This window comes from Thunnus maccoyii, chromosome 19 (genome assembly GCF_910596095.1).
Source record: "Thunnus maccoyii chromosome 19, fThuMac1.1, whole genome shotgun sequence".
NCBI classification, from domain to species: domain Eukaryota; kingdom Metazoa; phylum Chordata; class Actinopteri; order Scombriformes; family Scombridae; genus Thunnus; species Thunnus maccoyii.
The window spans coordinates 14,941,686-14,966,303 of NC_056551.1; the positions used below are offsets into that span (position 1 = coordinate 14,941,686).

Here is a 24,618-nt window from a genome sequence, read left to right on the forward strand (position 1 = left end):
GTCCCAGTCACTTCAGGCTCACAGTCTCCAGTTTATATTGTTTTTGACAGATTTGACACAAACCATGTCGTCCAAGCTGCTCTCTTCATTAAACATTTCCTGCAGCTTTGGTATGGCATTCCTACACGCGCTCAGTGCACACACACAATTAGTGCTTGTTAAAGAGCATGTGATATGGTGTAAATACACCACCGTTTTCCCATAATTACAGCCTCCTGTGAACCTTACAGGAAGTAAGTGCTTTGGGTGACTTGATTTGTGTCTTTCTGAAAAGGTCTAACCTTGGGTACCTTATCTCCAAGCTAAACTTAATACTTCCCCCTCTTTTCTAAAAGTCTTTTAAATCAAAAATTGAAAGTGAATCAAGTTAGTCAATCAATTTCTGACAATTGTCTCTGAGCACCCTCCCCTCTCTCTGCACAAACACACACACACACATACTTTCCATGTTTTACTTGCATTTTTCCATTTCTTTGACCCTATTGCGGTCCCTCTCTGCTGGTTATTTAGCACTTCAGTGGCTAGCGGGACTAATTGGCGCGAGAGACAGGTGGAGCTACTCTGTAGCAATCAGTCTTGTTAGTGGCGGGGCTATAGCTCACACTAGGCAATCTTTTTGTTTTTGCAGCGTGAACGCTGGAAGGTGGGCATGAACTTTTGACACACTCACATATGGGGCCCCTTAGCAGCCTGCCAGGCTTCTCTTATTGTGGCGAATGTCAAGGTTCTCTGTGTAACTCCAGTAAGTCAAAATATCTTGGAGAAAAAAAAGAAAATCTTGCTACTCTCTCTCTGAAAAGGAAGTCTACCTGTCACATATGCCTTTGTGGTGCTTACGGGTCATCTTTTTTTTTCCTGTGTGCACGTTCATATCATTTCTATGTCAGTATGTGTGTGGTAAAGTAACAGTTCAGTAATGACGTGTCAGTGTGAGCGTGTCCACTGTGCACAGACATGTTGCTGTATAATGCAATCAGGCAGGTGTGAGGGTCACAGCCAGTTTGTGGGCCCGCGTCTTGACCCCTGCTGTCTGCTTTGTCTGACCGTCAGAGGAACCCCTTAATTAGACCCTTTGGTTTGCAGTGTCTGCCCGACGCAGCCCAGCAGACACTCGGCAACAATCCCTTCATTAAATGCTCCTGGTTGACTTGGCAAGAAGAGCCTCAGTTTCCCAATTCCTGCTGCACAAAGGCCATGTAAAGAAAATGTTTCACTTTGAATCGGGAGCACCTGTTCCTCTTTTTTTCCCCATTTACTTTGGAAACAACTACATGTAATCCCATTTTAGCAGAATATTCTCATTCACCAAGTTGCTATAGCTGATTACAAACTTGGACAAAATCTCAGTGTTGATCGTTTATTATCAAACATTGTCTTTTGTCACTAGGCACTTTCTGTCTCTAAATGAAAATCAATGCATAGATCGTACAACTGTTAAAGAGTGTCTTGATGAATGTAACTGCAGCATACTATAGGTGTAAATACATGTATATACATTAGCATATGTTATGAAGTGTTGATGCTTTTTCTCCTCCTCTTGTTCTCCTCCTCCACCATTGCTAACAGAATGATTAATTACAGGTTTACACACTGTTGCACAGTGTTATTTCAGCAAAATGTTTCCTTTGGTTGGTGCATGTCTGCAATGTGAGTACATGCTATTATGTAAGATGCCAGCGTAGAGTGATCAAGTGGCCAGAAAATGAATGGGAACAGAGCTGTGAGGGAATTAACCGAAGTACGGCTCACTGGCAGCCAGGCCTGCTGACAAAAACAAGAAGGCTCAGTTGAGATTCAGCAAGACCTGGCCCAGTGACCCTCGGTGGAGGAGAGACAGAGAGAGAGAGAGGGGAAGGATTTTGTTCTGCTGTTCTTGGCCAGTGCCTGATGTTGCCCCGGCCATGGAAAATCACAGAACACTCTCTTAACTGCACCCTCAGAGCCAGACATAGACACTTCTTTACATGAAATCCATCTGTATAAGGTTGTGTGGCTGTTTTGTAACCACTGTGCCCATGGGTGAAATCTGAGCCACAGGTGTGTTTCAGGTGCAATCACCACTTGGTCCACAGAAAGGGTCTTGTGCATTGTTAGAAATCACAATCTTTCAATCAGCTTTCACTCTAACTAAGTGAAATATAAACAGATTACAACCTGTTTGCCCCACTGAGTGATTTGAGAAGGTTCTTGTGAAGAAGCTACATCAGTGGATAGAAAGAAAAGTAAACATTTTACAGGGAAATCTGATCAGTTGACCTGAAATTTCAGCTTGTGCTTTTTTATGATGTATCACAGCTGTAGTTTTTATACAAGGCAAAAAAAAAAAAGTCAAATTTATTTCAGTGAACTTGTAACAACAGAGTACACTTTACAGCAGTATAGGATGATGTAAAACAATGTCCTATCAAAAAGAAATAGTACAGTGCATTAAAAATTGAACTAATGTAAGAAAACAAATGACAAACAGACCACACCTCAAAACAGTCCACACAACCGCTGTATAATTATACAGTTTAAAACTGAACACCATTTTGTCTGAGTGATTTCCAAGGCAATGAGTCAGTGTGATCTCCTGAAATTGCCATAAAGCAGTTGGAGACATTGTTAAGAGCAAGTAAAAGGAAACAAAAACATGTGTAGTTAAATGCTCTCAGAAACGGCATGTTATAATTATCATTCAGATTCACACCTATACCATCATACAGTATCTGATGCTGTATATCTGCTGTTTGCCTTGCCATCGTCGCAACAACAGTTAAATTGATTGTCACCGTGATAACTTTGCACAGCAGTAAAATCCTTCCTTATAATATTGTTAACTGATGTGCAGCGTTTGGCGTCAAGCCGATCTATTACTCCAACTGGACCTGCTGGATCATATTTCATTGTGTCACTGGTACCTGAAGCAACATGCCCCCCTGCATTTTTTTTTTAATGTCGGGCTGTTTTTGATCTGAACACCCACTAACTGCCATGCCAGCGCCCTTCAAGGTAGCTTCAAGCTTTAAACAAAAGTGCTGGGCTCAACATTAGATAGCAGGATGGTGGTGGAGGGGGTATGTGGTCGGGGAGTGTGTATGAAAACATTTCTTAATCCAAAAATCCAAAAGTAAGTTCCCACTTTCAGTGATAGAACAGATATGCTGATATTGAGTTGGGCAATATTGAGGACTTTGTAAGTGAAGAGAGGTTTGAATTAAATCCGTAGTGGGACACAGAGACAGTGCAGGATAATGATATACTGTATAGTGTGAAAGTATACAGATTTTCCTACTGGTAAAGATTTGTTTTACTGTTTATACTGAGGTAGCTATCCCTTTAATATCGCTGGTTGTAGAAGACAATTGTGGGAAGTGTTGCTAATTAATGAGATGGAAGACTTTGGCATTTAGTTATTTTATGTTTCTCAAATACACTTCTAGAAAATCTTGTATGTCACAATATCACTATTGATATAAGAGATCATACAGTATATATTATGATAGAAGATTTTATCCATATTGCATGCATGTGAAAATGTATGTGCTATATACACTATAAAAGTCTTTCAAATTGCTGCTCTACATGCCATCTCTTGGTTAAGTTTACTCAACTAGCTAGAAGCAGTGTTAAGTGAAATGTTTATGAGTATCACAAAAGTTTTGACATTTACAGTTGCCTCACAGGAATTGTGTGGCTGCCACAAACTTAATTATCACCTGCACACTGTGAATCTTTATGTATGTCTAAATGCTGTAAATTCAAGTTCGAATTTACGAGTTTACCGGTATTTCTTTCTTCCATCAGACAGGTCAGATCCTGAAATAAACAGTGATTGAAGATACATTCTTATAGGAGCACTTTCTTTAAAAGTTAGGATAAAGAGTTTAAACCTCCTTGAACTTTTGAGTGATGTAAAATCATAAAACAATTCCCCAAAAGTACTCTTTGGTTTTTCTGCATTTTTCTGGAGGTGATACTGGCTAAAAACATGAATATTGGTAGATAAAAATGAGAGATGAATGAAGAACAGAAGTAATAATGTTTCTGTGCTTTTCAATATCTCTCTTTGTCATCACATCATTAATGAAACAGACAGTGAGACAGGCCGAGTGAGAGAATGAGACAGCGTGACAGACAGAGGGAGGGGAAGGAGGGAGAATCTTGCTGTGACAGCCTTTTTACTCCTTATGAATTACATTTTTCTTCCCCCTCAGCATTCTTCTGGACTTCAAAGCGTCAGTCTTAGCAGAGTGATTTTGCCCTAGTATTGTGTGAATCTTGAATATTCATCAGGGTCTTTCTTATACTTGTAGGCTGAGACTCTGCAGGGATCTCACAATACATTCATTATACATTATGTAACAGTGGTGGATATCGATATTGTTTGATGCCTTGTATGGGCATTAATGTCTAGATTTAGACTGATACATATTGCTAATTAGGAAACATTGGCATGCTAACACACTAAACTTAACTAAAAAAAAAGCTTTGGGTTTTGGACTGTTGGTTAGACAAAATAGGTTATCTGAAGATGTCACCTTGAGCATTGGGAAAGTGTGATGGACAAATTTCACTATTTTCTGACAATCTGTAGACTTAATGATTAGGGTTAGGGTTGATTAGGGTTAGTGTCAGGGTTAGGGTTATCTGTCAAATTGATAATGAAAGGAATTGTACAAGTTGCAACACAAGTTCCACTGCATGGTAAGATAGATATCAGTGTTCTCAATGAAGAGAGGAAGCGAGTCTTTGTCGGGCCCGGGTGATGAAGACAGTGTCACGCTTTCTCGACTCTTGTACAATTTGGGCTGACAGCTGCGTTGCCACGGTAATAAACTGCTTTCCAGGATTCTATGACAGCAGATTTAACACTGAGCTGCTGAAAATCCTCCTAATTTCACAGAGCTGTGGCTCAGTTTGACCCCGGCTGGAACATCGCTCATGATACGCATTCCATCTCTGCCCGGAGTAATTCCATCATCTGTGTTCTGCCATGGCTTTTTGTTTCACAGGTTAGCAGTGATTTTTCACAGTCATCCATCCCATTCCTCTTGCTGTGTGATGAAAGGTGTATTTGCTCCCTTAAAGTCCTTTTCTGAAATAAAAACCGTGGCTCATTTTCATGGTGTATTCTAACACTAGTGACAGTATTAATGTAAGGTCTCTATTTCATAAGAAAATGTTTTCCTTATGAAATGGAGACAGATTATTACAAACAACCAAGCTGCATTAATTGATCTCTGACTGTTAGAGGGCAGAATCTGGGGGATACAGAGTCTGCAAAACAAATTGAAAATAATCTCACAACTAAACTCCCCACCCGTGCCTCCCAGTCTCTCCCAAATCAAAACTTAACACTCTCTGTACTGAGAGGTCAAAGCTAGCAGCGGATGAAAATGAAATGTAGCCTACATACAGTGCCAGCGGAAAGGTCACCATTTTATGTGCCACCATGACAAGTAGTTCCTGCTGTACTGAAGAACAATGTGCTCAATCATTAGGGCCCGAGCACCAAGTGGTGCAAAGGCCCTATTGGATCTGAAGGAATTATTATTTTTCTTCTCTATTATTATTCTTCCAAAACAAATTTTTGAGGGCCTAAACATGCACGAAAAGTTGTTAAACTTTGCACATACATCAGAAGTGGTGAAAAATTTAATATTTTATGGGTCTCGCAAAAGGGCGGGGCAAAATGTCTCGACAGCGCCCCCTAGAACATTAAGACAATTGAGCCCCTTGACACGGATTGTCATAGAAGAACGAAATTCGGTATGCATATGTATCATGACCAGACGCACCAAAAAGTCTCTTGGAGACATACCCTAAATCCAACAGGAAGTCAGCCATTTTGGATCAAATCTGCGATTTTGACGCCGATTTTGCCATTTCCAGTTGGTTAGGGTTTTGCCGTTGCCATGGCAACACATTGTTTGCCACAAAATACGAAGCTGTTTTTAAGGGCCAAGACATGCTTGAAAACTCACAAAACTATGCACACACATGGCAGTTCTTAAAGACTGTAATTTCACATGGCTGTGAAATTGGTGGCTGGCATTAGTGTGGCAGAATGGCTCAACAGCGCCCCCTACAATATTTCAACGAAGCAGCCCCTGCCCCACGTTAAACCTACATGTATGAAAAACAGTACACACATGTATCATGCCAGGGCGCACAAAAACGTCTCTTGGACCCATAGCTGAAACCCAACAGGAAGTCAGCTATTTTGAATTTAGTGGTAAATTTTGGCAATTTTGCATGTCTTTAACGAACTCCTCCTACAGTATTCATCATAATGATTTAAATATCAGTGTGTGTCATCTAGACTCAAAAGTTCAAAAGTTATCAAAGGATTTAGTTATGATTGAAGGGTGTGGCTGTGGCGTGGCGTTGAGTTTTGATGTTTCGCCATGACAGAGGAAATTGCTATAACTTTAGTGTACATGGCTGGATCTGCCTGAAACTTTACATGTTTGATAAGAGTCCCAGCCTGAATACGTTTACATGACAATATTCAGTCATTGATGCAAACTGGCTCCATAGCGCCCCCTATGACAGTTCAACGCAGCAGCTCCTGCAGCAGGTAAAATAGTGGACAAAGGAAGTGATGTTTATCTCCTTGCACTGTCTGAACACAGCCCGGGTCTGGAGACATCTACATGTCCGTGACAGAAGCCGTTCAACTGCGCTATGCCCCGTCGTGCGCAAGAGTGCGAGGGCCAGATCATCGCTGCTTGCAGCTTTAATTTCTGATTTATATGGAGTAAAATATGTATTTATACTTATTCTATTCAAAGAGGGGAGGCAATATACTGTATGCTCTCTCTGATGTGCATGTCAGCAGTGCCATGGGGTTCTATGTGGCAAGTGCACAGCTCTACAAAGGAGGGTCTACACACTTTCACAAATTTCACAGTCAATTCAGTTATTAATGGTTATTGGAGTATGTGTCAGTAGGAGCACTGTCAAAAGCCTGAGGAGTTTCTGTGATTCGAGTCATTCTGTGGCTGAGATGGGTGACTTCCCGCATACATGACTGGCATGAAAACAATTGACAATTATGGGTCTTCGAGCCTTTTGATTTTTATTGGACCTAATGGCCTGAGTTCTGATAATACACAGACTAATTTAGAGATTTTGACACAGAAAAAATGCATTATTTGTGATACAGAACTTACATGGTAACTATTATGCATAAGAAAAAGTTTTTGCGGACCAGTGGATGTCCCTTCACCTGTAATTCTGACTGTGGCCACTATGCCAAAATAGCCTCACAGCCCAGTTCTGTTCCTGGGGGCTATGATGAAACATTTTGGCTGCTTTTGAAGATGGCGAATGGGAATCACTATGTGAGAAGGCACTAACCTTCTCATATAACAGCCACCATAAACTTCTGCTGTTCATAAATGAATCAATTTCAGATCTGTGCCCTGGATGTAAAACAGAGACAGGTAACCTTATTCATATGTTCTGGAAATGTAATAAATTAAAATATTACTAGTGTTCAGTAGTGGAGACTCTAAAGAAGATCACTTGGTTTGAGATCCCCTGTTCACCCAAATTAGCCTTACTAGGCATCATGTCCGACATCCCTCTTGACAAAAGAAATAAGGTGCCGTTTATTAAACTGGCCATGATTGCTGGTAATAAATGTATTACCTTGTTAAGGAAAAGTGCAGACCCTCCCCCTGTCAAAATGGTCAAAATCGCAGCAGCAGAGGCTGAGATATCCAGACTTTTAGTCACTATGCAGTATGTCAAGCTTCAACAATGAAGATTGACATTGATGACATTTCCCATAATTTAACTCAATAGCATCTTTTGTTAGACTTCCCCTGCCTGATAAATGCATTAATTGTATGCTCCACTTTGTAATGCAGACTTGCTTTTAAAAATGTGTTGTTCTTAGACAACAAGAAAGCTCCTTCCAGAGCCACAAAAGAGATTTAACTTGTCTTTTCAAATGTAAACAATAAGTAACACTCCCCATGTTGAGTAAATTGAACCTTAATATGTAAAATCAAAAATAAGGAGTGCCCCTTGAAAGTAACTTTTGAATTGTGTTCTGGTGTGTGCATGTTTAATGTGACTATTTCTCATTCCAGTTGCAACAAACATTATGGTTTCACAGTGTGATCAAGGTGCTGACAGAACGATTACTCCGGCAATATTAATCATGCTGTAATTATGTGTGTGTTGACAGATGTGTTCTGCAGTTTAAAATCGAACTGAGAGAGAGAGTAAGGGGAAGAAAATGGAAGGGAAGTGAAGAGTTAATTTCACTGAAAGCAAGTCTTCCAGCTAGTCTGCCCCACTTTCAACCCCTTTATGTGATGGGGTGACCCCCACCTACAGAGCTGCTCACTCCCCTAGACCCCCATCCCTGTGGGCTGAGTAGGCTGTCTGAGAATACAGGGAGGCTCCATGCTGGGTGTTTGATGGAGCGCAGAAGGGTGTGTGAGATGCACTGACCCATTCACATTGCTCCCCATGCACTCGTGCTCCAGAATAGGCTGACTTATCACATGTAATACACAGCCCTGCACAAATCAGGAGTGACAGCTATAGGGCTAGTGGAGCACCAGAGGGGAGAAGTGGCTTCTGGGAGTTGCTGTTCCCACCCAGCCAGACTGTAAGAGGGGACAGGTGTGGGGTGGAGAAGTCCATTTGGTTGCTGTTGTTGTTTTTCCCTCCTCCATTACTGCTTTAACACCACCAAGACCCTTTTTGCGTTTCTTTGCTTTCCTCCAACCATTTGGAACGGATAAACATCTCCTTCAAGGAAACAATCACGCTTGTTTTCAGGGATCTTACATGATCGTTGAAATCCAGCCATCTCTGAGATGTTTATGATTTATGTAGGTGCTGCAGTAGACTTGATGTAATCTGTCTAATAGCTCAGTTAATCCTCTTAACTTGTAACCCACTTAAATCTTTCATCAGTGGAATGTGTCCCTATTGTTGTCACTTTTTTCTGTGGTATTGCATGTTTGCGTGTGTGTCCGTGTGCGTTGGATTAGTGTGAAGTTGCAAAGTTGTGGCGGTGCCTGGAGGTGTGAGGTTTAATCACCTCTAATCACCTAACGTGTGATGGCCTGATCCCTCTTACAGCTCTACAAGTGTTTGTGTTTTCACCCCTTTCACACACGGACTCACATGAGGAACTGAGCGTGATTCAGCCCACGTCTGAACGTTAATACCAGACTTTTGGTGACCGATTTACGCCCAGTCTTTGCCATTCATATAACACCTGTGTCTGCAGCTGTAGTTCCATACACATTATGTTAGTTGCTTTTTCTGTGTTCATTGTTGATCGTGTCCCCTTTATTTGAACTGTTAGACAGCTGACTGTGAGCAATTGTGAGGTGCAGCCTTACTTCCATTCTGTTGGTGAATTCAAGTATGCAGACATTGCTCCTTTAAATCTGGATTTTTATAGTTGACTCTTTGTGTTTTTTTTCTACTTTCCCTGCTTTTTTGTCTGTTTCCTTCTTTTGATTTTGTGATGGTTTTATGTTTTGTATAGTATTATGGAAAATCCCCAAAAGCCCAAACCTCCAGAACCCCAAAATTCTTTATAGCAATAAAGAAATAGATGATGTGCAGAGAGTACAACAGAAATAACACAATAAATTCGCTACATTGATTTTTAAGCATCTTTGCAATTGAGAGGAACATAATTTATATCTGGCATAATATGTCACAATAGCAACTCTGTTATCCCCACCCTTGTAGTTTCTTGTGCACAGCCTTTCACACTGAACCTGAGCAGACCTGGAACCCCATGTAACTCAGGCTGGGAGCACTGTTGCTGAGCCAGGAATCTGCAATGACCTGTTCACAACAATGTCAAACACACGTTTTCTTTTGTCCTCCTACTTTGGTGCATTAAACAGTTCTGAGCTCTGACTTTCTCTGCCTTGCAGGATTTGACACCATATGGTTTCGACCAATGTATATGTATATCTCTGCAAGTTTATACTCCTTAGTTCCTTAGTTTCTGTGTCCCTCTTGGCATGCTGTGTGTTTGTATGCCTGTGTCAATAGTTCATAATGCTTTCACTACTGCCTTTCACACCTCATTCAGCCCCTGCTCGCATCCCATGGCCCTGGTTCACCCCCCTGTTGCCCCCTTCTTTTCTGCTTTCCTTTCTGTGTATGAGTGATGTGAGAATCTTAATGTGTGTGTGTGTGTGCGTGTGAAGGAGAGAGAGGCAGTGTGTGGATTCAGATATACTCAGCTGTTCCCTCTGTAGTGAACCGGCGGTGGAAAGGGCTGGACAAATAGCACAGTGAGAGAGCAACTAAGTAACACCCTCCTCCCCCTCTCTTTTCTCCCCCCTTCTCTTTCTCTCTGTCTGTCTCTCCCAGGCTGTCAGTGTGGAGTAGTGCTGGAGGCTGCGGGGCGGTTGTGTGCTGTGGGAAGTTCCTGAGAGTGCAGAGTGGCAGAGTCACTTACAGAGAAACACTTGTACAGAAAGAGGACTAGTGCTCTTTCGCAGAAGGATATAATACGCAGTCTCACACCTACGGCCTCATCGCACGGTCGTGTTTGTCGTGGCAGCGCCTCAGGGATTTGAAGGAGGCGGGCAATTGGGTCCGTGCTGGCGTGATGGTGATGTGGCTGCCTCAGGAGTGGGCCTGGCAGGCTGTTCTCCTGGTTACTGGACTGGCATCGTTGAGCTGTGGATCTGATGGTGAGTACTGTGTTTTGATGCCTTCACTGTCCCGCTGCCACATGTTTTCAGTCACTGTGAGGCTGATGAGACTGAGGCCTTCATGCGATTCTTTTTTATTTTGTCGCAAAAGACACAAATTGAAAGCAACTTTATTATATTTTGTGTAGCAACCGGTTTGGTACGTGAATTTATGTTTTGAGGAGTTCATAAAGAAGCATGTTTTCACACATTTCATTGTTAGCATCATAAGGTGACAGGTCGGTTGTGCTATGGTTATCCTTCTATTTTTTTGCACTATGGTGTTTATGATGAGCAAAAGCTATTATGATCTCCACAGGGGCTACCATGAAAACGAGTGTGCATTTATCTGCTCTGTCCTCCCCAACCCTCCCTCCCCCGTTCATGTTTTGAATTGTTTAAAGATGGACAGCCAGTTGTCTTTTACGATGAATGCCATCAGTGTCACGGTGCCCCGTAAGGTTGTGACAGGCGGGGAGGGTGGACAAGCTCCCAGCCTCAAGAAGATGACACTTGTGCATTTGTTCTTTTTTTGATGAGGAGAAAGGAGTAAGAGATGTCGGTCAATATGAGTATTAGTACAGGTATGATTTGGGATTTCCTGTTTTTAATATATGCATATTAAAACAATAATTAAACCAATTTTTAAAGTCACACATAAACTCAGAAAAAAGGACTAACCGATGAGTTGATCGACAGAAAATTAATCAGAAACTGTTTTGATAATTAATAGTCTAAGTCAGTTCTTTGTCATATGTGGTAGTAAACTGAATATTTTGGGGTACTGGACTGTTGGTTGGACAAAACAAACAATCTGAAGATGTCACCTTGGGCTTTTGGAAATTGAAATGGACAATTTTCCTGACATTTTAGAGACCAAACAAATAATCAATAATAAAAATAATCCATAAATTGAAGTCCTACTTTCAGTGGATTATGTGGCTTGATATGAGAGGAAATGTTCAGTTGTCAAATACTTATTAAGAGCACAGTTGGGTGTCAGGCTTTAAAAGTAACATCTGGGTGCACATGCACACACACATACACACACACACACAAAGTATTATAAATATTGCCACTAAGAGATGGTCTGGAAAATTTCACCATTCGACCGTTAGCTGCGACTGTATTTCCCTTAAATGATAGATGGTGTGTCTGTTCTTTAATTTAGCGACCTATTTATGCTCTCCTGACGCTGCCATGGCCTCCTCTCTTCTCGGTATTCTTTAATTAGAATCTACTCAGTATATTTTGTGTACGTCCTATATATGTTTGTGGTAAGTCTGAGGATTTGTCAAGGTGTTTGTGGGTTTTCTCAGACCAAAGCTATATCGGTATATTTACAGATTTCTCACTGTTACAGTTTTTTGAAAATTATTAGTAAATTAGAAGGCTTTAAGAATTCAACAGCAGATGATGTGATTATGAAGGAGACAGGTGAATCATTCTAATTTACTTCACACAAAGTAAGTTGGGAAGTTAAAAATAAAGACCAGCTGTAAAATCCCTTACTGACTGAGCGGTTCAGAGCTAGCTGTAACTTTCACAGTTGGTCATGAAATACCTCGGCTGCTGATGAATGTGTCTTCAGAGAATTCCCTTTACTCTTATCTGTGCAGACTAACTTAAGTGTTTTTAACGTCTCATCCAATAGTAGTTTAGTGAGTTTAAGAATTCAGTGTGCATACGGGTAAATAAGGGATGTAACAAGATGGGGTTAACTCCAGAGTGGGTCGTGTCTTTTCAAACAGTCTGACTGTAAACTAACAGGAAGAAAAGTCTCTGCTTGTTCCTGTTGATGTAGACTGACAAATGGGTGAAATGGAGCTGTGGACTTTACTAAACCCAGTGTTGGGCTTCATCAGTTTCACTCCTTCTGTCCACTTTCTTTCACCAATACTTCAGCCTTTTCTGTCTCCTTTTGTGATCTGATCTTTTAAAGGTCTCCCAAATGAGTAAAACATGTGGGAGGTTGCCCATAAATCAAAGTAGCACGGTCAGTTTGCCACCTGTTCCTATAGACTGGTGAGGTTCACAGAGAGTTGATGAGTCCTGGTCTCATTCTTCCGGTAGTAATGCAGAGAAATACTCTTAAGTTAGTGTAGTTAAATGACAATAATACACTTTTGATGGCTACGCTTTAAAATTATACTGGTTCTGGCTCATTTCCTCTGCCTTCGTTTTGGTTTCATTTTGTCCCGTATTTGTAAGACAAAAGCACTGAGTGACTGTGAAAACTCAGTTTGTTGTTGCCAAAGCTGCTGCTACAGCTACTACCCGTCAAGGAGAAACACTCAGCCCATCACTTATAACACTGATATCCACTTCAGATGAAAAAATCAATATCATTTTGAGAAGGAGAGATGTCAAGCACCAGCCAAGAGACACGCTGACACTGACGGATATGAGCTGTTTTAAAAAATACAATTTTTTTTCAATCTCAGCTCATGACTGAGAAATACAAAAGGACCACAACAAGTTCACTTTACCACTAAAGCCTTCCTCTGGTCTTCTGGCCAGACATGCAGGATCAACAGGGCTCCCTGAGGAGCTGCTTCCAAGTACAGTGCGTAGTGTTTTCATTCGCAGCGATCCTGAAATACCTGAAAATGTCAGTGTGTCTCTGTAGGAGCATTCAGAGGGGGTATTAGTTTGGCTTTATCAACAACCATTTCTTTTCTGTAGCTCCCCTTTAGTTACACAAGTTGGAGTTCTTTTTAGAAACTAACTCTACTTTTAAGTACAATAGTTTCTAGTTGGAGTTCAGGACAGGGGGAAAAGGGATACTATTGAAGCGTAAATGTAGATATACTTTCACTGTGAATAAATGTGATATCATCAAGAACTTCTGGGAACATGCTGTGGACTTTGAGCTTGTGAGTTAGAGTTATAGGAATCTTTCTACATGAAAAATGGGGGCTTTTTTGGGTCCTCATAGAATCAGTTTATATGACTAACAGTGCTGTCAAAAAAGTCAGACTGAATTGCATGGTTCTAAGCTTATGAAGCTTATCTAACAACATATACTGCAGAAAGTTTCCTGAACAGTTGGCAAGGCCATACAGAAAGTTTTATGTAGCACATTGACTATACTTAATGCTCTTTGGAGTACATCTGTTTGAAGTGTTGTTGAGAATAAGGTCAGAGTCTAGTGTGGTGCAGCAGTCCAGCAGTACAAAACAGCAGCAGTTGGTCCTCAGCAGGACCGGGCTCCTCCAGCCTTCTGTGAGCTGCTTCCTGTCAGGATGTGGATACGGTTCCCCCCACACAGAATTTGATCCCCAGGCAGATGTGCTGCTCCAGTAGTCAGGCTTGGGTCCATAGGCTGTGTGTGTGTGTGTGTGTGTGTGTGTGTTTGTGTAATAGCTGTTCATGTGCACCACATGAGTATATCTGTCTTGTCAGATTTGGAGGCTTAGGACTTTTTTTTTTGTAAATTCAGATGAACTACTAAAGGGACTACCAAAGTGCAAAGTACCCCGGTTCTGACCTTAAAAAAACTTGACCTTTCTCAGTGCATGAAGCATAATACTGTAGTTCTGGCTAACAAGAAGATGTGTAGTGTTTGAAATCCAAGATTATGAACACTGAAACTTAACGACTCAACCCTTGGGTCAGGTGCAATTGTGTCATTAAATGTAAGCGTATCTGGTAATAAGTTTTATAGAGACCTTGGGCCAACCTTGAGTGAAAAACAGAAGCTTCTCCCCATTTTTTTGGCAGAGGTAATATTGTGGGGTTAAGTGACTGTGGTGACGCTATGGCTGTATTCTCTTGATATGTCTGTAATGGAGCTCAGCATTACTCAGTGGTTTGTAGGTTTTTCCAGTAAGTCCAAACCACATGGATAGATAGACAAGCAATGAGTCGCATTGATGGGCATTGAGGATAGACAACATTAAAAATATATTGTACATATATCTTGAGCATCAAAGGAACTGGAATAAATGAGAGAAAATCGGAATGAGATAGTGTGCTAAGATGAGACAACCACACACATACACGCACTGTGGTCAATACAAAGCCTTGGTTTCATAACATGGCAGCATCTACACCTGTTCTGTGTCTATCAGGCCTGTGTGTGCATCTGTGTGCCTGTTTGCCTGAAAAAATTAAAAGTACAGCAAATTGTGCAACATTTGTTCAGTATGGCTGCTATGTGTATTTATATTCAGCATGTGCACGGTATTTTATCTAATGTAATGTCTTGAGAAAGGAAGATCCTGCACACTGCTCTATTTTGAACAATTCTTAAAACAATGATCTTAAATAGATAATACTCTGCACATTGTGTGGGACAATTATTCTCCTGTGGGAGTGTCTCAGTAACTGACAGTCATATGTGTATAATTTGTCTCGTTATAGTCCACACATAAGAAAAAGAAAAGAAAAACAGGAACAAGTGAGACACCACAACACATACTTATGTCTATTTATCAGAATATTTATAGAAATTACAGCCTTGCAGCTTTCATAAGTCATTCAAAGTTATGCAATCATTTGAAAAGCATCTCAAGTGCACCATAAATAGGTCTGTTTGATCCCAAAACTCCTTAGAGCATGACATGCCATGGAATCTCATCATTCAGTCCTTTGGGGGATAAAATTTGCAAATGAGATATCCAGTATACTTCTTTCTGGCAGAGGCACTGCCAGAGAGAGGAACCTGAGTGATGAGATGTCATGTTTAAAGTCATTGAAATATACTGCTGTTGGGAAATCTCTCTCATTTCTCCTTACAGAGCTCTTGCGTTCACTTATTCTCTGTTTTAATGAGCATGATGTCTTACCTATATTGGCTGACCCACAAGAACATTTGATCATATAAATTACATGAGAAGTGGAACAGGTGACAACATCATTGATAAAATACTTTTTCCCAGTATGAGGATGAGTAAAGTAGCTATATTTGACCATATTATTACATTGAGCACATCTTCTTCATTTGTAACACCCATTTGGAAGAGGTTTTAACAAGGCCTGTGCACTCTTTTTCACTGATTTTACATTGTACAAGGCTAAATCTGAGATTACGTCATATGGCCTTACAGAAATCAAGAAACGAATTGTTACAAAAGAATCCCCCACAGAAAAGTACTCCATTATGTTTAGTACAACCTATACCCCTATACCCTATACTTTACTTTGCAAGGCCAATGTTTTCATTCACTAGATATGCAATTTCTGTAAATATTCTTGTAAATAAGTATGTGTCGTGGTGTCTCACTTGTTCCTTTTCTTTTTCTTACGTGTGGGATATAATGTGACAGATTGTTCACATTTCACTGTCAATTATTGAGAGACTCTCCCACAGGAGAATAATTGTCCTACACCTGTGCAGACAGAATATTATGTATTTAAAATCATTGTTGTAAGAGTTGTTCAAAATACTCTTGACGAAGCTCCACAGGGACCAAAATGTTAGTATGATCAATAAATTGTGATGCTGAGCAAGAGCAGTGTGCAGGATCTTCCTTTCTCAAGACTGAGGTGATACTTTCCAACACAGCTGCATCTGAGATCATTGGGCGAATATCTTCTTTGAAAGAATTGAATGTGATGTGAAACATATTTTACTTTTGGTTTTGGGTTTGACTATTAAATAAAAGCAAAGTTGGCAAAATTATTTTCAAGATTACCCGTACATTCATATGCAATATTTTCTGTGATCCATGAGTAATGTCTGTACACAGGACCTTTTCCTTCATGATGCAAGTGTCTCTCTGTTCCTGGCATTTACTGTGAATACAGCATTTCACCTCAGTGTCTGCCGTGTATGTGCCTGTCTGTGTTTGAGTATTTTGTTGTGGATATAGCAGCTCTCTGCTGTATTCACACCCACGTGTAACGTTTTCTCTGTATGACTGGTGTAAATCCCTGACAGTAGAGCTTTTTTTTTCCTGAAATGAGAGGTATAATCTGGAGCAGGGTCTATGGCAGACAGGTCTCCCTCCATAAATCTGTTGTGGCATCAGAGCTGCGGGTGGTGGGATCCTCAAAGTGATAGTCCTATTCCTTCATAAAGGCAGTCTGGTCACGGCCGGTAAACACAGAACAGGTTGCTGGAAGCTGCACGGTGGAAACAGATGACCTGAGAAAGAGAGGAGAGATTGGAATGTGCTCTTCACATACATTCTTGTGTGTGTGTGTGTGTGTGTGTGCATGTACAATATGTGCACATGTGTGAGTGTCTCGTATGGCAGAGGACTTTGAAGCCTGTAGGGGGCTAAGAGGGATGAGGGTGCGGTGGTAGGGTGGAGGAGGATGTATGGCCCCTTTACAGGTTGATTGTGACCCCCTTGGGGTCAGAGTGCACTCTGCAGACATTGGGGAAGATGTCTCCTTTGAGGGTGATTTATCATGGCCACCTGGAGTAAGTTATCTCGCTTTTCTCTCTTGTCCTCCTCTCCGCCTCTGATGAAAAGTCTGTGTGAAGGTCTCAGTTCACAGATTAAATAGCCGTAGTGCCGAAATGGGCTCTTGTGAGACAACCGTGTTAATTGGAACACATTACAGAGATTTTTTCCATTTTCCCCTGTCAACATTTCTCTCCTAACTCATCTAGCAGTAACTCGGTCTTGCATTGGTTTCCACTTATCTCTTGATGGTAAAACAAAACCCAGTATTATAACAGTATTTTATTGATTTCCATGGTCTGTCTGATCAAGTACAGCTTAACAACTTGCATGTAAGGGTGACTTCATACACTTCTATTTCTTTGGACATTATGAATATCTGGAATTAGACTGCAAGATTAAAAGAAGACATTTCCCATGCGTCTGTAGTCAAATTATTGTCTTTTTTTATCTTGGGCATAGAGCATCCAACTGTTGACACAAATGCTTCCATAGTGCACATAAATGCACAAAACACAAATGAAAGGACAAATGGGATTTCAGTCTTTAAAAATGTCAAGGTCACATAGCACATCCAGAAATGAAAATGTCAAAAATGCAAATGTAATTACTTTGACCAACTCTTGTGGTACAATAAGGTACTCTCAAAGTTCCTATTTCTTTACTCAACATACGTACTTAATGAAAACATTGTCCACTGTTTCCTGTTGCTTTTGTGTCATATCTGTTTCCGTACACCGATCATCCTGGTATGTGCACCATACTTTAACACTCAGAAACTGCTTAAGCCTGGTAATCACCCTCATCATCATTCCTTAACTGCTATGATATTGTCATATGGAAGAGAAAAAATAATATGTAAATATTTTCATCTAGAAAATAAAATGTCTTGCCGATGCTATAGCCTCCTTTTCATGCTGCCAGTCAACTGATTAGAAATATAGAAGGGGATTTGCATCTTAAAAAATCCAAATATTTAAAATTAGATTTAGTGCTATTAGACACTAAACCATTTAATAGACTGTCTGTTTTTCTATCTTTTTTATAGTTGAGGCACTTTAGCAATAAACAAGACTTTGTTTATTTAATATCTTTTTTTTCTGATATTTTGGATTGCATCAAGGTCATGACACACACTGAATGGCCAGTGTGTTGTTTTTCCCCCATCTTTTTGGATGGATTTGTACAATATTGCTAGTCATATTCCAGAAGTTAATCTTTATTTTGTGTAAGTGACAATACTGTCAATCCATGTCAATGAAAAAAAACTGTTTGTTGTTGTAGATTTCTTTTGCTTTATCCAGTGGTGTTTGATACTATGTGACACACACTTGTGCTACATAAAAATGTGCCGTGCATGAAAAAAATCTTTGTTAAACAAGGAGGTGTAAAAACCTTAGTCTTTAATAACAAGTCAAGTCATATGAGTTCAAGTTTGTTTATCTTTTACTCACAATTATAATTCTGAATGTACTATAAAAAGCGATAAAGGAGATCCTCAGACCCTCAGTAAGAAAAAGGAAAAATCCCCATGCAAACTTCAAAAAGAAAATGGAAATAATAATAATAATTAACTTTATTTGTATTGCACTTTTCTTAAAACAATGTTTACAAAGTGCTTTACATACAATAAAACCAGAGGAGACAGTCATGTAAAATGACCACAGTTAAATAAATAATAGGGCTGAATAATAGAAAAATAGAAAATAAAAAATTTCTAATACTTTTCATAGAAAAATGGGAGAAACTAACTTTTCAGAGAGGGGACGGTCAGACGTAGAGCGAGGAGCTTAGAAAAAACAAAAAAAATGTATTCGGAAACGCAGCATTTAAAATATACAAAATAAATAGGAGCTGCTAGATAAACATCTGGATCTGATGTGGGAATGTCAAAGGCAGTTTAGTTTTCTTTTGTTATCAGGATCATCACAGGAATCACACAGAGTCCACAGTCATGCTATCACTGTCAACATGGAAAACACTTCCACTGGATGTAAGAAGGGAGGAAGTGTCACACACTAGGCTGACAATGTTCAGCTACAGCCTTCAGCCTTAACGAAACAGGATAAGAGGCACAGTCATAAAGACGGCAGATGAACTGTCGTCACTAATATAGATAAAGTTGGAAAGCTGAAGCCGGTGCGGAAGTGCCCACAGACGCAGTACCGTGGATGGTGATGAGCTGTGACTGAAGGTTCTCCAGCTGGAGTAATTCACTATGTGTAACCTCCAATTGCTCAGTGTGTGTGTGTATGTAGTATTTATCAGTGTGCAATACACCGACTCTCAGTGTGTGTGTGTGCGTCTGTAGTTGGAGGGGCAGCCTGTGGAATGTGTGGGCGACATAGATCAGATTTCGGGGTGACCTTGAGTGTGTTTCGTAGCTGACATAGCAAGTCTGTGTGTTGTATGTGTTCAAATGTGTGTGTGTGTGTGTGTGTGTGTGTGTGTGCGAGACAAAGAGAAACAGGAGTGTGGGAGTGTATTAACAATAACAATATGTCTACTTTCATATTATGAACCCAAATCTACTGAATCATGTACTGAGTTGTGTGTGTATCTTGCAGTATTAGAAACTGATTAAATCAGGTGATTTAATACGTGTATTATATTTTCTCTGTTAGTAGATTAATCATATCAGAGATATCCTCTCCGTTAAGACTCAAGGTGGCTTTACATCCTATAGCCTCTTTAATAATCTGCTAAACACACAGTGACTCTGTATTTAACCTGCTCTTATATTCCATGTGTGACAAACTCTCCCCACACACACAAACCCCTCTCAACAACAACAGACTTGTCTTATTAAAAAGTCCCAGAGAAGTGACCACATACTGCACATTTACTATATAACGCACATCCTCAACTAACTTAAACCATTTTTGATAGTTACAGACTTACAAAGCTTCTTATGTCAGTGCTAGGTGGAAGTTGTGTGCATGACAACAAATAAGAACTTAGGCTATTGTAGGCCTGTTGTAGAAAGCAGGTAATTCACACATACATAAGAAATCTTTTTGATATCAGTATCAGTAAATTAGGTTTGCTTGGAGAATTAATAAAAACATTTTTATACAGCACGATGTGTAGTTTTGTAGTTGGTGTGATTTGAGTGATGTGTGCAGGTTTAGAATGCATTTTAAACCAAATGCAACATACAGTATGTATATATATATGAGGGCCACTCTAAATGCTAATTATATGTAGGAGGTGAGCATAGACATGTTGTACAGTATGTTGAGCATCCAGATTTGTGCTGCTGCTTTGCATGTTAAACTTTGCATCACATGGTTAGAACATGTTTAAGTAAGGGTAAGAATTGTTGCTGCATGGCAACCTGTTTCAAGCAGGAAGATGATGATTACACAGTACAGACAGGTAAAACTGCTCTCTGCTGTGAACATCTAAGGCATTACTCTGACCTTGATGATAAGTTTTAGTGTAACATCTCCAGGCTACCTTCTCCTATTTTCTATTCCAAAGCAGCATTGTTCTTTCCTTACAAGACAAATTAGCCTTCCCTGGAATGACCTGCCTCTGTGTTCTTTGCTCACCTACTACCTTTGTAAAAGTTTAAAAACAATCAAGCTGATATGGATGGAATGTATCTGAACGCCTGGTAAATTCATGAAACATTCCTGTCTTGTGTTTTTTTTTTTTTGCACACTTGCAGAGTAGATGTGATTGGAAAATCAAGGCCACTGTGTGATGGAGGATCAGAACACCTCCACAAAATTCCCCTCTGACAGAAACAGTAACACAGATAAGGTTGGAAGGACACAGAGTACCACTTAAAGAAGAGTCAGTGTGTTTATACCACACTCTGACTCAGCCTTTTCGTCACGTACTGTAGTCCTCCGGAGGATTACTCATGTCCCTTTTTTTTAATGGCTGGTTGGTTTTCAACCACTGCTTAGATCTACTTACAACAAACACTTAAAATGAAACCTGTCCACAGTAGAAGAAAAGTTTTTCTTGGATTTGACTGACAGATAGACGTAACGTGTGGATGTGTATCTGTGATGTCCTAATGTCTTCATAGTTTATAGTTACTGGTGAATATTCACTGTCAGGCAGACTAACATGAACATAAACTTGAGATTTTCAATGCAAATTAATAACTAAGTAACTTGGTCTTACTGTGCATGGAAGTCTACAGCTGGTAATGTAATAAAGACAGCTTGTGAAGAAAAAGAGAAAGAGTGAGAATCAGACAGAGAGAGAATGAGGAAGACATCCATCTAGACTAGTGTGGCACAACACTGTTCAGCTGTCTGACCACACAGGTCTTCTGGGACGAGCTCCTGTCAGAACTGGTTTTATTCAACACTGATAGAATGAATCCATATTTAGTTACTTGATAGTAAGGATAAAAAAGACAGAACTTGATTATTAGTATTAGTATTAGTATTAATTGTGAATGATATAAAAACTATTCAACATTTTATGGTTAATAAACAGTGAGTAGTCTAAACATTTTACTAAAGATTATTAAATGTTACAAGTAATGATGTTTGAACAAAGTTTTAGTGTAACATCTCAAGGTTACCTTCTTCTATTTTCTATTCCAAAGCAGTATTGTTCTTCCCTTGCAAGAAAAATGATGTCAGCCTTTCCTGGAGTGACCTGCCCCCGTGTTCTATGCTCACCCACTGTCTTTGTAAGAGTTTAAAAACAATCAAGCTGATATGGACAGAATGTATCTGAGAGCTTGGTAAATTCATGAAACATTCCTGTCTTGTGTTTTTTTGCACACTTGCAGAGCAGATGTGATTGAAAAACCAAGGCCACTGTGTGATAGAGGAGCAGAACACCCCCACTAATCCAACACTCAACTGGTTTATTTCAACATTTTTAAGATGGTTATCAGTTAGTTGGAAAGTTTGTAGTTTTATTGTAGAATAATCACCAACATGAAACATGAAATAATTGATATTATAAAGCTCTGGCTCAGAGAGTTTGGTATCTGCGCCAAATGTGGTAGATAGATTATCTTGAATGTGCGCACACTTGTGAAAGACTCACTTAAAAAACACTAGGCGCACTATGCATACTGACAAATACACATGCACTGTAGGCAGGCAGACATGCACACACGCAATGTCATGCACGCACACAGGCACGCACACATATATACAGCACAAAGACTTCTTTCTGGTGAATAGTGTTATTCTTCTTCTAGACTTCATGCAGGTACATTGAGTCCAGTCCAGAACAGCAGGGTTGCTTTCAGCAGCACATATTCACACTTTCTGTGGATAGCATTGCTATGGTAACGGTACCAAGACTGGCAGAACTCTGCTGCTTTTTTATTCCCAAGACCCTCTCGAAATTAGTAGAAATGTTGTTTGGCTGCTTTGATTCATTTCATCTTTAATTTCCTTGCGATATGTGTGCTTAAGTTTTACTCAGGCTTTGCCAGAGCCACAGGATTGTCCAGATGTTTTGGTCTGTTGTGGTGCTAAGCATTGTTTCCCTCTCTCTCTCTTTCTGTGCAGCCAACTTGTTGGACACCATGCTGCTGAAGAACGGATGGAAGGGGGCATCGGAGCGAAGGGCGGAGGAGAGCAGCAGCACAGCCACAGTTTCAGCTCAGAACATGCTTCGGTGTCACTGCAACCAGTGCCCTGAACACTCTGTCAACAATACTTGCATGTATGTTGGAGTGCACACACAAGCATGCTCACACACACACACACACACACACACACACACACACAAACTATACAAAAATAATTCCTTGTATCAAGGCTATTAAAAGGAAACACAAATAATTATTCAAAGTAATTAGCTAAGAGACCTCTAATCACCTGATCAGAAGTACACATGTTTACTTTAGCTACATCCTTTAATGAAATCCCTCAAGCCACTTTCAGGCACAGCTAATTAACACCGGCCCACTGGCATTAGAGAGATTAATACTCAAAGTGATTACAGCATGTGTTGTATGTTACTTTAGAGCATATAATATGATTATTTTCATTACTCAACTTAGAATGATGTAAAACAGAGAAAAGAGAAAGTACTCACATTTGTGATGCTGGAATTAAGATTTTGCTTGATAAATCACTAAAGCAATACATTTTTTGTCAATTGACTTATCAATTTATTCGATAAATCATCATAGCAATATCTGGAAGCATTTTTGGATCAAGTTCCTGCATTAATTGAAGCAAACGTTCAGTGGTTTTTTCTTAAAGCAATTCCCACATGCCCATATGTACATTGAAAGCATTACTGGTCACTTTAATCATGCCTTCTGTCCATACTGGCTATGAAGAGATCCCTTACCGGTCTTATTTCTGTGCAAAAATGCACGCTAAGGTTCTGCTGGATCTAATAAGAGGCTTTTAGCAGCCTGAGTTACCTAAATCAACTGGATATCTTCCAAAGTTACAGTCTTTTTAGTACAAAATTCCCTCTTTGTGTTACTATCTCTCCACTGCAGCTCCGCACAGAAACACTGCCCGGCAAAACACTAATGCAACATTTTGTACTGAAAAGACTGCAGCATTGGAAGATACCAATTCAATTTACTATATCTAACTCAGACTGCTGAAGCCTCATTTAGCTGAACTTAGGAATTAATTTTGACACAAAATGAGGACTTTGGATGACGATTTTGTCCACCATTACATACTTTGCTTCTGTTAAAGATCTTTTCAGTAGAGCATGGACAGGAGGGACAATTACAAAAACAAATGAACATATCAGTATGTAAATACCATTTGATAAGATGTGATGTGTTTGTGTGTGTGTTTTGGTAGGACTGATGGTACCTGCTTCACCATGGTAAAGGAGGAGGAGGAGGGTCTGGCTGTACTCACTGCAGGTTGTTTGGGACGGGATGGCGCTGAGTTCCAGTGCAGAGTAAGTCAGCTACATGTGTGCTTGTTACCGTGTGTGTGTGTATTTCTGCTTGGATGAATACTTGCACATGCCCCGTGTATGTGTATCCTTCTTCATTAGTCGTTGTTAAGTCTTTACGAGCTTTTCCTTGACTCACAGCAGCTCTTTATGAGACCTATTTGTATATCAGGCTTGTCCAGCTCGCTATCTTTACACACAGTGGAAAAACCTTTGGTATACTGTAAAATGTTCTCATTAGGAATAAGTGCGGCTGTAAATACTTTTTATTCTTGTGTCTTCATGGGGTTTATGTTTGTGTATGTTTGCGTGATAGGACACGTGGAATGCACGTGAGAGGAGAGCTCTGGAGTGTTGCACGGATCAGAACTACTGCAACAGAGACTTGCATCCTACTCTTCCTCCACTCAGGACATCTGGTAAGACACGCACACACACACACACACACACACAGAAATACACGTATTCACACAGATTTTCACACACTGAAATCCTGCCCCACTTTGAAGCATGAGTGGCTTTTAGAATGGGCTCATTCAGGCCACGCTGGGCTGTGATGGGTAGTGACAGTTTAAACTGTTACAAACCACAGTGTGGTGCTGGAGTGAAGGGGCACATGCTGCTCCGGGGCGAAGGGAGGGAGAGAGAAAGAGAGAGAGAGAGAGAGAGAGAGAGAGAGAGAGAGAGAGAAAGAGAGAAAGAGAGAGGCAGGTGAAACA

General features: G+C 40.2%; 1 protein-coding gene across 4 annotated transcripts in view; it reads left to right on the plus strand.

Moving 5' to 3' along the window:
* The window catches only part of bmpr1bb (bone morphogenetic protein receptor, type IBb), a 57,671-nt gene that overhangs the window by 28,180 nt on the left and 4,873 nt on the right, over positions 1-24,618 (plus strand). For all 4 annotated transcript variants that reach the window (XM_042395908.1, XM_042395906.1, XM_042395907.1 and 1 more), the window contains 4 exons: positions 10,351-10,676; positions 22,531-22,687; positions 23,800-23,902; positions 24,216-24,318. In XM_042395908.1, the coding sequence (XP_042251842.1) occupies positions 10,592-10,676; positions 22,531-22,687; positions 23,800-23,902; positions 24,216-24,318 (448 nt within the window). In that variant the 5' untranslated portion in view covers positions 10,351-10,591. The remainder of the gene's footprint in view (positions 1-10,350; positions 10,677-22,530; positions 22,688-23,799; positions 23,903-24,215; positions 24,319-24,618) is intronic.